At 45.0% G+C, this 13769-nt stretch overlaps 1 protein-coding gene across 3 annotated transcripts in view; it reads right to left on the bottom strand.

The window, feature by feature from the left end:
- NRK (Nik related kinase) overlaps positions 1–13769 on the bottom strand; it is a 109653-nt gene that overhangs the window by 60352 nt on the left and 35532 nt on the right. For 2 of the 3 annotated variants that reach the window (XM_068956746.1, XM_068956745.1), the window contains exons 3-7: positions 12828–12884; positions 5255–5380; positions 4386–4496; positions 2437–2527; positions 125–255 (exon numbers count right to left, since the gene is read on the bottom strand). In XM_068956746.1, the coding sequence (XP_068812847.1) occupies positions 125–255; positions 2437–2527; positions 4386–4496; positions 5255–5380; positions 12828–12884 (516 nt within the window). Of the gene's footprint in view, positions 1–124; positions 256–2436; positions 2528–4385; positions 4497–5254; positions 5381–12827; positions 12885–13769 lie in introns of those variants that run through there. The other variant, XM_068956747.1, reaches the window with a different exon arrangement.

The following is a 13769-nucleotide window of genomic DNA, read 5'->3' as shown; positions in this document are numbered from 1 at the left end:
GTACTGTTACAATACTCTTGCGGTTTGAAGGAGGGAAGCTTGAACTTTTCAAGTTCAGTGCTTGAAAAGTATTTCAGCAACAACACACATGCTTTGCTACCCTATGCGGAGTTGTAACACTTACTCTGTAATCATATGTAGAGTCGGGGTTCTCCTCACAAGCAATGACCTCAGGTGCCATCCAATATGGAGTTCCAATAAACGTATTTCTCCTCCCAATAGTCCTATCCAGTTGGGCACTTACACCGAAATCCACTGAAAAGCCAAGCAGAGGTAAAGAAATGAATAAAAAGTTGTATCCATGTAACCAAATGTTTGCGCAGTTACTTTCAAACTGTTTTGATACCAAACCTTTGGGTTTCAACATTTATCACAGCTGAGTTCCTGCAGTATATGGTGTCCAGCAGCTGAAATACAACTGCTTTTTGCTCTGTTTTGACAGAAGGATCACGAAGAAAATAAACAGCACGGTAAATCTAGCAGTCAGGTTACAACAGACATGAACTACTCTGCAAAGGTATTGCAGAATAAGTTATGCTTCGTCTAATGCTGCATTGAGGAAGCTCCAGATCTTTATCTACTATCTGAAAGGAAAACAATGCTTATGAACATGAAAAAAATCGGATGTGTCTAATAAGGCTATTTGTTAAAGTTGGAAAGAATACTCATATCGCTGGCACTTGCTTTCAAACTGCTTTGAAGAACTCCTTCCTTGCATTTGTACAATGGAGCCCTATCTTAGAACAGGCTGGATAGTATACTAGTTTATTCAGCTCTTAAGACTCATTATAACCAGAGAGCTGTGTGGGGCTCTTTGTGCTGGATAGACATTACTTTCTTTTCAGGAGTGTACAGCAAAATGGGTTGTTCAGATACAAAGAGGGCCCATACAACCAGCAATTACGTGATTTCATTTTCCTTTGAAGAAACCTCTAGAATACACTAGTTGGATCCACAGGGCATAGTGTAAGTGCTACTCACAGAGAAGACAAAATAACAGGGAAAGGAAAGGACGAGAAGGAGACCAGCCCTATTGTTACCATCAAGGAGCCAATTTTCTCACTTATGTTTCCTCAGTCCTGATCATCTGCATAAAATGATAATTTGTACTACCATGATTTAAAGGGTCTGTTTATCAAATCTTCTCTAATAATACGTTGGACCTGATCTTTGGAATTATTATGCCTTCTGTGCTTCCAAAGGGGCGCATGAAAGTAATTTATAAATAACACTTAAGCTGAAGTGGAACGCAATTGGACTGAGGATCTCTGAGCTTTCAAGCTTCTTTACTTTAAGAGACATTTGAGCTAAATCTCTCTGGAAACACTCCCCCCCCCTCCCCCTTTTACTGTTGGAATTAGTAAATCTGTCTCATCTTTACCCACCTAAACCCACAGTTAGAAAGGCTTAATTCTCTTCTCAAACATGCTTCTCTGAAGAGCAGAGGCACTAGAGTAACTAAACAAGATGGTAAACACACACAAAAAACAAAGAACAATTTGCCAGTTTCAAGAGACTACTAGCAAAAGCTGGTACATAGAAATCCTACCTCAACAGCAAAACTCCCTTTGACTTCAGTAAAGTCATACTTTCATCCTAAGGTTAAACCATAATGAGATTTAAAGTACTATTTCATTTTGCTCCAGCCAAGTGCCTTACCCCACATCCATAGGAAATGTTTATTATTTTTGTTCTCAAGCTCTACAGTGATTTCTTTCAGCTAAAGAAAAGAGAGGGAGCATAAGGAACATTCAAAATGAGAGGTGCTCTCCTTGAGACTACTCCTGTAAATCACTACCAGTCATTCTTTGTGATGTCTTCTTGAACATAGGAAAGACATGCACCCCAAGGGAGATAAGTACTCAATTTTGGTATTAGAAAGTCAGGAGTTGTCACTATCGACAAGTTACACCTAGAAAAGGAAACGAGTAAACTCTAAAACATTCTTGGAAGATGACTATTACTAACTGCTACTTTTCAGTGATAGCCTCCGCACATGAATAATTTCACGTCAGAGCCTCGACATCTATTGTCAGAATTACGAAAATCTCTAAAACCACTTCCCTTAGCAGAATTTATTCCCCAAACATGTGTTTTTTCTTTTTTTCCTAAAGTCATTTCAAGTGAAAGGACAAGCATAACTTTGTACGCTGGGAGTTTGCTGTGAAGGCCTGGTAGTGCTGTGACATATTAGACAGCTTCTGTGTGTGACTCCCCAGAAGCAGCTGTATTCCTGGCATGCTGTGAGTGACATCCTTGCAGGACATGTCATATCTTTTCAGCTCTTTCTACGTGACAGTCACCTTATAACCACAAATCATTAACACTACTTGACACAGCCGTTGCTCTTGTGTTACTGAAGGTTCTTTCCAAGATGAGATGGAAATTTTAAAATTTTAATGCACAGGATCCTAACACTGGTTTAAGGAAACTTACCCAGTTTTACTTCTGCATTTTCTGTGAGTAGAACATTCTGTCCTTTAATATCTCGATGGATGACATGGTGAGCATGAAGATGCGCTAAGCCCTGAAAGACAACCAGACTTTCCTTATTCTTTCCTCCTATCATTATCGTGAGTTCGGCATTGTTGCCATTTTACATTTTCACCCTTCTCAGACTTCATTCATTGGGAAAGTTCTTTAGGCATGATTAGTAACATGATCACCCCAGTCTTGGCAAGGAGAGAGGAGAGCAACCACAGGCCTGATCCTCTCCTCTTTCATCCTCAGCCCTAACAGTAGTGGTGCCTCTCTGGAGTCAAGCGTGAAGAGAGTGAGGTTCCAATATTTTATACTTCACTTTCAGAATCAAAGGATGCCTCCTTAAACTATGTGTTAAAGACAAACAGAAGAGGGAAAGAACAGTGCAGAATGCTTTGTATGAGGTATAGAGTTAGCAGGTGACTGACCAGAGCAAAATTCTGCCTTTGGCAAAACTCTAATTGTATTCAATGGTAAATGGTATTTTGGACCGTGTATTTGTCCATGTCAGAACCTGGTTTTGAATGTAGCAAATATTACTTTCATTCAGCTAATATTTGCAATATTCTGGCACCTCCTTCCTTCAAAAATTATCCATGGTTAAACTAGCACAGATATAATGGAATACACTGAAATAATATGCTATAATAAGCCAGGGAATGCTTTGCTCAGAATGTTGCGCCTCTGTAATACTAATGACTTCAAATAGGCCTTCATCCCAAATCCTAAGTTTTCCAGAAAGAAACATTTTCAATCTATATGCAATCAAGTCATTCTCTGTTTTCCAACAGAGATGATTAAATCCAGTCTCTTTTCTTTACCCAAGCATGCTGTTACTGTTTTCAGGTGCAAGGCATAAACCAGTTTTTAACATCAATAGTTTTAATTGAGGTGGTATAGCCATACAAATAAAAGGATGGCAACCCAACCAGGCCATTAAGAATTTCTGGCAGAAGAGCTCTCCCCACAATCTCCAGCTATGTTTATTGCAATCTGCAATCCAATGCCAAATCCAGGTGAGATGGCTGATGTTCTCTGTTGAGTGCGCTTCTCATCTCCACTGTTTCAGAAGCAGAGAATTTCAAGCATTACTTTGGCATAAGTCATTTAAACAGCAGCTCCCAGAATACATATTTATTTTACCATTATTTAAAAAAAGAAGTAAAACTGCATCACAAGGAAGACAGATCAGTAGCTGTGTAATAGGTTTTGAATTTAGAATGACAGGTTCCAACATTTTTTTTTTCCAGGCTAGTTCACTAGACTACACATTCTTCTGAGCTTCAATTATATCATGAGTTTTGCTTTCACAGAGGATGCTTAGGAACCTGTACTTTCCAGGAATAAAAAAACCCCAAGGCCTGCTTAGAATGAAATATAGTCCCAAGAGTTACCTTGGGGAATACTGCTGCAGCAGGGCCACCTTTAAGATTCTGGAATGCTCTTTAGTCAAAGTCGCTTCTAATAGCGCAGAAGTCAGGCCCTGAACGCGTGCAGATAAATGAATTATGAAGAGAAAGTTCTTACACAGTGTGTACCGCTGGAGCAAAGAGCACAAACATCTGATGATGTGGAGGACAGACTTATTGAATATGGACAATTTATTTACTTTTGTAGATGCTCAAAATCTAGACTTCCAGAAGAATGGTTATTTGCCAAAGAAAATCATATATGACTTATGTGCTCTTCATGCGATTAACCGGAACAATATGGGATGTCAAGTAGCCATCGTGCTGGCTGATGAACCTTTGGGCCCTTCTGAACTCAAGGGTCACAGTCCACGAGCCCCATGCTTCCAGGCCTTAAAATGATACTGCTCATTCATGTCATGTGTTCGTGACCAACGGCTGGGAAGTGTCTTGTGTGTGGCAAATGAGCAACAAAACCCTGCTGGTATGACTCACCCTGAGAACCTCTCTGCAGATGTATGCAATCCAGTCTTCCTTGAAACAGTTACCTTTTGTCTTCTTTACCAAATCAGTCACAGAGCCAGCACCACAATACTCCATCACCAACTACAGGGAGACAAATGCAACACCTTTGCCATACCACAGACAGGACATGGGTAGAGACATCACGTTCATCACCTGTCCTCCCACGATTAAGGTGTGGCAAACCACATGGCACCCTTCCGAATGGCAAGTAAAGTAAAACCTCTTGTTTCCTAAATGCTTATATTGCTGAATAAATAAAAAACCTCAGTAGCGCTCTGCTCCTTGTATAGGTTGTGCACACTTCTTTTCTTCCTAGAAACTACAAAAATTAGGAAAACAAGAATTAACAGCACTGAATATTTGGGAATTTTTTCAAAATTTCCAATTTCCCACTTTGCTGCAAATCTCCAAATACATGGCAGCCAAAACAACGGAAAGGCTGCTTTTCCTTCTTTGTTTCCTTGCCTATTTCTCTGTTAGCTTTTTTATTTTCCTACTGGGAGAAGGGGGAGGAATAGACAAGAAAAGGAAGGGTGGGGGAGGATAAGCTCTCTTTCATGTTGACTGAAGGAAAAAAAAGACAGAACCATTTACTCAGGGGAAAATGTTCTAACTAGAAGTCAGCGTGACAAAACAAGCATCATCCAAACTTACACCCATCCTCAAAGGAAATCACAGAAGATGCAAGATGTGTTGGAAGGAGGATTTTTTCCCCTTTTATAAGATGCTCCTTGGAACAGGGCCTCAGTTTCACTGAGGCAAGATCCAGGCCAGGTACACTGAAGCTCTAAAGAAAGGAGCTGCAAACCTGATGAACATGAATGGTAGTAAACACTTACCCAGAGCTGATCATCTTGGCCTGCAGGGCTTTTCTTAACAAATGCACCATAATACGTAGCAATATTCCGGTGATGAGAATATTTTTTTAACATATTTATCTCCAGCTTGATTTCTTCTTCTTCATTCTGTAGCAAAAGAGAGCGTAACACTTTACAGGAGACAAGAGGTCTCCAAGAGCCAGGGCTGCCCAGAGTGGTCGGGCAACCTCTGTCTTTGGAAGTTTTCAAGACCCAGCTGCATCTTGAAAGCCCTGAGCAACCGGGTCTGATCCCACAGCTGACCCTGCTTTAAGTAAGGGGTTGGACTAGAGACCTCCTGAGGCCCCATCCAGCCTGAATTATTCTGTGATTCTAAGACAGCAATCAAAGGACAGAGTCTTAAACAGGCGACTGAATCACCCTGGTCCTTTGGCCTTAAAGAATGAGTTGCTAAGGTTTGACCTAAAGAATCAAAAATGTCCCGATGTGGGTATAGCAAACTCATATCCTTCCCTCATGGAGCCTAGACAGGGCCTATAGCTCGCCTATGCAATAATGTAGTCATGGAGAAGTTAATCAGACTTAAGCACAAATAAAAATACTCCTAACACTCCATTATTTAAATACTTGGGAAAGCACTTAGCACACACATCAGCCAATTTATCTTCCCAGTTCCACGGAGGGTACTGCTAGGGGAAACCAAAGCCAAGAAAGAAGTGACTCACCACAAATCAACCTCCAGAGCTAAAGCAAGGTTAGGAGCTGCTCCTTCCTTCTAGTCATGAGACCATCAGACCACGGAGTAATTTTCCCCCTCCTCAAATTACGCCCTCAGTTAAGTCACTGGTGTGCTAAGGCTAGCGCACATCACCCTAGACATCTTGTTCCAGACACTCTTCTTTTTGCTAGCCTCCTTTTTTCCCCACTGTTTTTGTTTTAGCGTCCTCAGAGCAGATACGCTCTTTTGCCCAGTGCAACACCACGCAAAATGAGACAATATGCAGCCAGAGCCATGGGGTGCTAATGGAAATACAAGGTCTAATAATTATATTATAGGGAACTGCTCCTTCTCAGAGGAGAGAACTCCCCGGTCTAGAGAGATTCTCTCAGAGCTAGCCTTTTTGTGATGTTGCCACCAAGAGAAACGGCACACACTACCCAGTTAAAGGCACGTGGATTTTGCAGTCTCATTTGCTTTGATAGGAACTGCATAGCTGTCCATGCATTGTGCTGCAAGGTAGCTGTGTGTATCAGCTAAAAGGAGTAAGACAAAGCTGACAATTAATTCCTCTTGCTGCAAAACATCCTAGCCAGTACTTACTAGCTGAAGGGGAAAAAAAGTGATCTGTAAGAAGGCAAGAAGAACGCCCAGACCCACAGGACATTTTTCTGCACTTTTCCACAATTTTCCAGCAGCTTTGCCATGAAAGCATTCCTTTAGCCATCACAACGGGCTGCTCAAAACCAGCAGCTTTGTTCTTTCTACCTGGATTAAAACATTAAAGCTGCACAGGCTGAAGCCAAATTCCCCCAAACTCTAATACATATGAGACTTCTTACTAAACCCCATCAGAAAAAAAAGCAATCCCTACAGACCAGAAGGGGCTAAAAACTTCCCCAGTAACATCAATGCACAGGAGAAATACTGCCAGACCAAAGCCTAACTATCTTAAGCTTTAGGAAATGGGAGATGTAAAATAACTCCACTTGAAGCAAAATCAGCTATTTCAGATTTTAAAACAGTCCCTCTGTTGAACACAGGCTCTCGGGCTGCATACATTATATCAGAAGTTTCATTTGTCTTATGCTTGCAATTAAGGAGAAAGGAGGACACTTAATCCTGGGCTTGATTGGGCCCTGGATGCTGAATGACTTAATTAGAGAGGGTAAGGAGGAGCCCCGTATAGCATCTGGAGTCCCCAAGAGAAATCAGAGCTGACTCCCAGACAGCATGCAGGAAATCATCTGTGAGCAAGGTCATATTTCTCTCTGCACGTGGCCAGGACAGGATCAAAGGGAGCTGAGAGCTTGTGCTAATGAGGAAAGGGCTCTCCTCTCCTTGGGACTCCAGATAGCGCCTGCACAAGGGTGGAAACAGGCAGGGGAGGAGAGGGGGCAGAGAATAAGAACATTATCACTGTCCCGGGTCTGACCACACAGATCCTGTTGCTGGTACGGGTTTCTGGTAATGAATCTTTAGGGAAGAAGGGAAGAAAAATGGACAGACAAGAGAAGATTCCTTCTCCTGCCTTACCTCCCTGCTCTCGCATCTTGTCCACCCCTCCTACTGGGGCTCCCTCAAAATCTGTTGAGTAACAACATTAATCTTTGGCAAAGGCCTTCTCCAAATTACTTAAGATCTCTTCAGGTCTTAGGCCCCCCCCCCTTTTCTTTTTAAACTGGTCATCTGCATGAAGTTGCTCACTGGTTATGCCAGACTTAAAAGCTTCCCTGCTATGTCCCTCGACACCAGCATACAGAGTTTTCACAAAGTTTCTCTTAGGGAGCTGGCAGACCTCAATCACTTTCTCAGAGTTGTTGCTCTGTTCTCAGCTCTTCTTCCTTTGTCCCATTCACTGGCTGGATTTTGGATCAACACTGGCAAGGCTTTTATTTGAGTATTTTCTATTCCCCTGCAATCCTGCTTCAGTGCTTTTAAGATAACAACAATAAGCACGTGCCTGTCTGTGGAGATGGCTGGAGTACCAGGTAGGCACATCCACAATCACTGGCAAGAGCAAAGTCACACGTGTGTCTGTAGAGTGCTCCTTTCCCACAGCCAACAAGAAGAACCCTGCCCTGTCTCACATCCTTATTTATTTACCCAGAAGGCTGGAACCTGCACAGACACAAACTGCTCTGTCCTCCCAGTGCTCGAGTGAGTTTGGGAAAGACTGCTCCCTTTCAGATGGGGAAACTAAGGCAGAAATGTGATTCGGCATGATTCTATCCCACGCTCCATGTCTGAAGGTGAGCCAGGAGTTAAGCCTGGACTTGCCAAGGCTCAGCCCCTACACGTCCTGTGAGCATGGGGATGGGAGACAAAAGCATCTTCAGCTTTTCAATACAGGGACACGTTTAGGACTTCCACTTTTCACCACCCCTGTGTTACCACCAGCCACACTGCCCCGAGATTTCGAAACCTGCTCTTAAATCACGCTGCCTAAGACAGGAAACAAGCTCACAGATGTGCAGGTGCAAAAAGCTGTTTGCTTCTGGGCACAGATGGCTGCGTGCGCAAAGACGACAGGTTCATGATCAGAGGCTATTTTTGAAGATGTGGGCCTATCTGCAATGACATTAGGAAACAAAGAACTAGAAGGCACATGCCTCTGACCTCAGACGGAAATAAAATCAGCAGCCAATACACACTCCATCAGGAGACCCTTTAGTAATGGGGCAGCACTAATGACAAGTTTCTCATTTAAATATTATTTTGATATCTGAAAAGACTGAAAGCAGATGACAGGGAATGGCCTGCTGCAGAAGAGCTCCTTGATCCCCTGCCATAGATCACATGCACCAACAGCCTAAAAGACAAGCAGCAAAAATTCGACTTCTTTGCAAGCCCTTTGCTTGCTTGGCACCGTCACATAACAGGAAGCAGAGCCTGCGTGGAGAGGCTCACGAGCACACATCGCCCTCAGCTCCACTTCAACAATTTCAAAGGGCTCCCGCCGCCCCCCCCCGTACCACGCTGCTGCAGCACTTCCTGACAGATGTCCAGAGGATCTCACAGTGACCTGCTGCTGCACTAAAGAAAGCAGCCCGGGGCTGCAGCTCATGGCAGCCAAGGGCAGATTTACTCAGCTCTTGATGTGCCTCAGATCTCAGAGCTGAGCAATCACAGCTGGAGGTGGGCAGGGATTTTCTGATGAGATGATTTCTTGCTGGGGGAAAAAAAAAAAGTAGGTTTGGTGAAACAGAATCTTTTGGCAGAAACATACCAGTTTTGACGAAACATTAGCTGAAATTCTCCTTAGGCGGGATTTTCTGGTGGAAATAGGATGCTAGGGGGAGAGAAACCCACTGCAGAATATCCAAGAGGCGAGGAAGCACCTCCTTGATACACCCTGGTTCAAATCCTTTCTCCCTAAGGTGGACAACTACCGACCCTGCTACTGAGCAACCTCCTAGGTGAGTGACTGAACCACAGACCATCTGTGCTGACATGGGGCTCTGTCAAACTTGCCCACTGGAATTGTCCCACTTTGAATAAGAGATTTACTGGAGGCTTGAATTGGGGGAGCCTTCTTAGCGGGGATCCAAATCCCAAGGTCATTCTAGGTTAAGTGTCCTTCAGCTTTTCTCCACTTTTTCTGGACAGCAGTGAAGGGAAAAAGATTGCGTTTGTTTTTGGTTTTTTTTTTAACCTTCTGACTTTCTACCACATGAAACTTTCACTCTCTACAAAAATTATTCCCTGTGCAGCACTAATCAGATCCTATAACCACCCAAAGATGCAAATGACCACAGCAGCTAAGAGCCTCCCATCTCACTGAAGCAGGTTTACTAAGACAGTTTCCATTTTGCACAGGCCAACCTCCTTGCGAGATGCTGCTCTCAGGTGCAATTTATATGCAGGACATTGCAGACAAGGATTTCAATATTTTAAAGACCTTATTTAATGCCTCAAGCCAGTTTTTCAAGCCCAAACGAACAGAAAATAACTTAAACCTGAGCAGACTAACAATGCAAGAGAAACACCGAAACCTTGGTAGGCACTGGATTTATCACACTGAATTTCTGGAGGTTTCTACTTTACAGTTAGGACCCACTATTATTGTAAGTGGCTTCAGTACCTAAATGCAGTGAAGCAGAGAAAGGCCATTCCTATTTTACAGTCGAGGAACTGAGGTTCAGAGACGCCTAGGACATGCAGCGCATTCATTACCTTCAGCTTTACCCAGCTGCATCCATGCTCCTACCTACTGCAGCTGCAGAGCAGAAATGCATTGGCTTCAACCAGCCAGCAAAATATCCCCATTTACGCTACACGACAGCAGGCCAGGAGCGCGTCCAGTAGGCCAGGAGCCCGGACAGCTAGATGGGCTCAGGAGGCCAGCGGTAACCCCTTTTCTTACAGCTGCGCAGCCCGCCCTGTGCACCCTGACCGCCGGGGGAATTTGCACCGAGGTGTTCAAAGGGGCTCGGGACCGCAGCTGCCTGCCCCACCCTGCTGCCGTGCACACAGCATTTGCAGCCCGCTGTGCTAAACTGAAAGCAAACGTGGTTTATGGTAACACGCGAGATGCTGTGGCTGAGGAGAGGACACCCCCGCCCTGCTGGCGCTGGCCCCGGCCCCGGGGCAGAGCAGACCGCCGCAGGAGGGGCTGCTGGCTGCCGGCACCCGCTTCACCACCCCGCACGAGTTCTGCGGCCTCTTGCAGAGGCACCGCCAAGGCCTGGAGGAAATCTGTGCAGAGGACTGGATCCAGGTCTCCCAGGCCTAAGCCCTGACAGCGGGAACACAGCCAACCCGGCATTGCAAAAGTGGAATTAGCAGCAGCAATCTCGGCACTCACCCGGCACCAAGGCCAGAAAGCAGAAACGCTCAGCACCAACTGAACTGGACTTGTTCAGGGCTTGGTGGGGGGAGAGCACCAGGGAAAACCCCTCCAGGTGGCTGCACCAACATGCTTACTGTCGAACTCTTCAACTGTCACAACTCCTTTCGCATCGAGTGACTCAACATGAAAACAGCAAGATCTGTTATCATTGCTGCTCCATCCCTCAAGCAATGGGACAGATTCCCCAGTATCATGTTGCCTCTCTAGCCTGGAAAGAAGCAGCAAATCAAGCCTAACCAGTTCACTAAGTGAGCTTACAGCTGCTTTTTGTTTCTCAAACCATGCAGATCTGTCAATGTGAATTCCTGAATCTGGACCACTAGATTATCTTCAATTTAAATTTTGTTTCCAAGCAAGCATTGCTGGGCACTGCATCTCGTTGCTTACATGCAAAGTAGGCTGTCATGCATAGCAAAGGGAAGGAAATCTTTCCAAGGTTCCCTTCCTGCAGTTTTTGCTTCAATTGTTTCATCAAGGAAGGGACTGTCACTCGCGTTAACACTATAACCCCTAAGCGACATCTTTGGCCAACCCTCAAACACTACTGACTGACCCAGCAAGGCACGGAAGCAATCTGGATCAGTCTGGAGTCCCTGACAGGATCTACCCTTTCGACTCCTTTGTCAGGACATGGAGGTGCCCTGATCTCAGGAATCTGTCTGCAACGCCTACCCCCTCTCCCTCCCCTCAAAAACATCAACCTTGTGTTTGGTGATTGCCATTTCTGCGAACCAAAGCGCTTGATGAGATATGGACCTATAGAACTAAGAGCAAAACCCCATTAATCTAATGTAATAGTCATTAAAAAACAAACACACAAACTCACCTTCCTCTGCATAGAGCAAGCCTGAGGCGACTTGACTACACATACCCATCTCACAAAGGCAGCAGCCACATCTAAACCACCCCTCAGAGGTGCTTTGTGAAACCCCCCCAGTAGCACCTCAGTTCAGAAGAACGAGGTGCGATTCAGACCACCGACCCTTCAGGGCTGCCTTCCCATACTGCCAATGCAGAAAGTTGACCCGGACCTGGTCCACGTGGTAAGGCCCAAGCAGACACTAACTTGTTTCCCTGTCTTCTGAGACAATCAAAGGACACATGAAAACGCAGGCAGACCCAGCTTGTGCTTGCCCAAAATATCCCCACAGATGTACCCCGGCAGACCCCAGGCTTGGCCCAGGGCACCTGCTCCTTATTTGAGGCTATGGTCCTTCCACAATATCCCAAGCAGACTCTAACTTTATCTTGGAGTTTTACACTCATGCCCAGTGCACCTCTATGCTGCCAGAAGTGCAGAGTGGGGACTGGGTCTCAAGTGAGAGTAGGTGCACCCTGCCGCACTGCAAGTGTTCAACAAACTCAAGAAAAGGAAGTCGGGAGCCTCCCCAACCTCGCTGGAGCTCAGGCTAATGTCGTCTGACGGAGGCAAGCCGCTTCGCTGCTGGTTGCGCAGGAGCAACAAAAATCAATACTTAGAACACGATGTCAAAAAAGTTGCTAACACTGACACCACTTTACAAATGTGAGCGGGGACAGCGCCAATTAGAGCGTCTCCTTCTCTCATCCGTCAAACAACAATAAAAAAGCGCTACATTTGCATTTCTAACATGTTCCTTCTTGCTAGCTGTCAGGGTAATGGCACTGAGGAATGGCTGGCGCGCCAGGGGAGAGGACGTGATGACACACAGCAGGGGCAGCACAGAGCTGCAGGAAACCTTTCACTTGCTATCTCTGGAAACAGATAATCAAGCAGAACTACGCAGGAAGAGAGTTCTCCTCTTCATTATCACAGACCAGCAGGATTTACAGAAGTGCATTCCCCTCCCTGACTGCTTTGCCACCTTCGGTCAGTTATGACTGAAAACAAAGAATCGGTTTGTATTAACACCTCTCGAGACTTTAAAACTCAAGAACCAGCTCTCAGCAACCACAGTTTATACCACTAGATCATCTTTCATAATTCGCAGTCTCATGATCTATCTCACCTTGACTCCAGCTTTTTCGGTTTGTTTTGTACTTACCTCAGTAACATTCATCACTTTGATTGCTGCTAGCTGCCCAGTCTTAACATGGCGACCCTGTTAAAACAACAGCATACTGTAGGTAAAATAAGTACGTACACTGTGATAAATAGTAGCATATTGTACATTTCAAAGCTAGATTTGGGTACTTGCTTTCAATGACATACCAGTAACCATGGTGTGATACAAAATTACTAAGGTGAAGGTTGCTAATGCGTAATGAGGCCCGTGGCCTCACCATGTTCTGCGGTTCAGTGAGTTGCCTTTCCAGGGCTGAATTTCCCTTTTAGCACAAACAAAGCAGAAACGCCGGAAGACCGCTGTTTTCAGAGCACAATGTGGATCGAGTTTACGGGTCTCCATCCAACTCCCATTCAACAGGTGCTGCCAGCCCACAAACCTCCTCTTCTGGGACGTCTCAGCACAAGCCCAGGAGGACCAAGCCAGAATGACCTCCTTGTCCTGCGATCCACCACTGCAACGTGCTGGGGAAGCAACGCGTCCTGCAGCTGGCGCTGTCCCCACCACCCTACTCACCGCGCTCGGGCCCGCCTCAGGGTGACGAGAAAGCTTTGGGCTTCAGGACTTCAGTCTGGCAACTTCTATATGACCAGCAAGAAATTAAAGCCAAACATAATTTTTTTTCAAGGCCTCCTAGTGTGAAATGCTTAGTTTTTAAAACCCTCATTGCAGCTGAGTTAACTATGGCTCAGCTACCGCCCGAAAAGCATGCAGAGGCTTTGTACTTGAAATGCAGTCCCCTAGGATGGTGGGGAGGAACTCAGGGTTTTGATTGTGTGTATGCCTACATGCATAGCTGCCCTTCACTCATGAAATGCCTATATTCCGTGATCACTGTCTGCTCTAAAATTACCAGTTATCTGTTGCTTAATAAGTGGCTAGTTTTTGAACATAAAGTCAGCAAAAGGGGGAGGAAACAAG

This window comes from Struthio camelus, chromosome 11 (assembly GCF_040807025.1).
Source record: "Struthio camelus isolate bStrCam1 chromosome 11, bStrCam1.hap1, whole genome shotgun sequence".
NCBI classification, from domain to species: Eukaryota; Metazoa; Chordata; class Aves; order Struthioniformes; family Struthionidae; genus Struthio; species Struthio camelus.
Note: the sequence above shows the minus strand (reverse complement) of the source record. Positions and strands in the feature narration are given on the sequence as shown.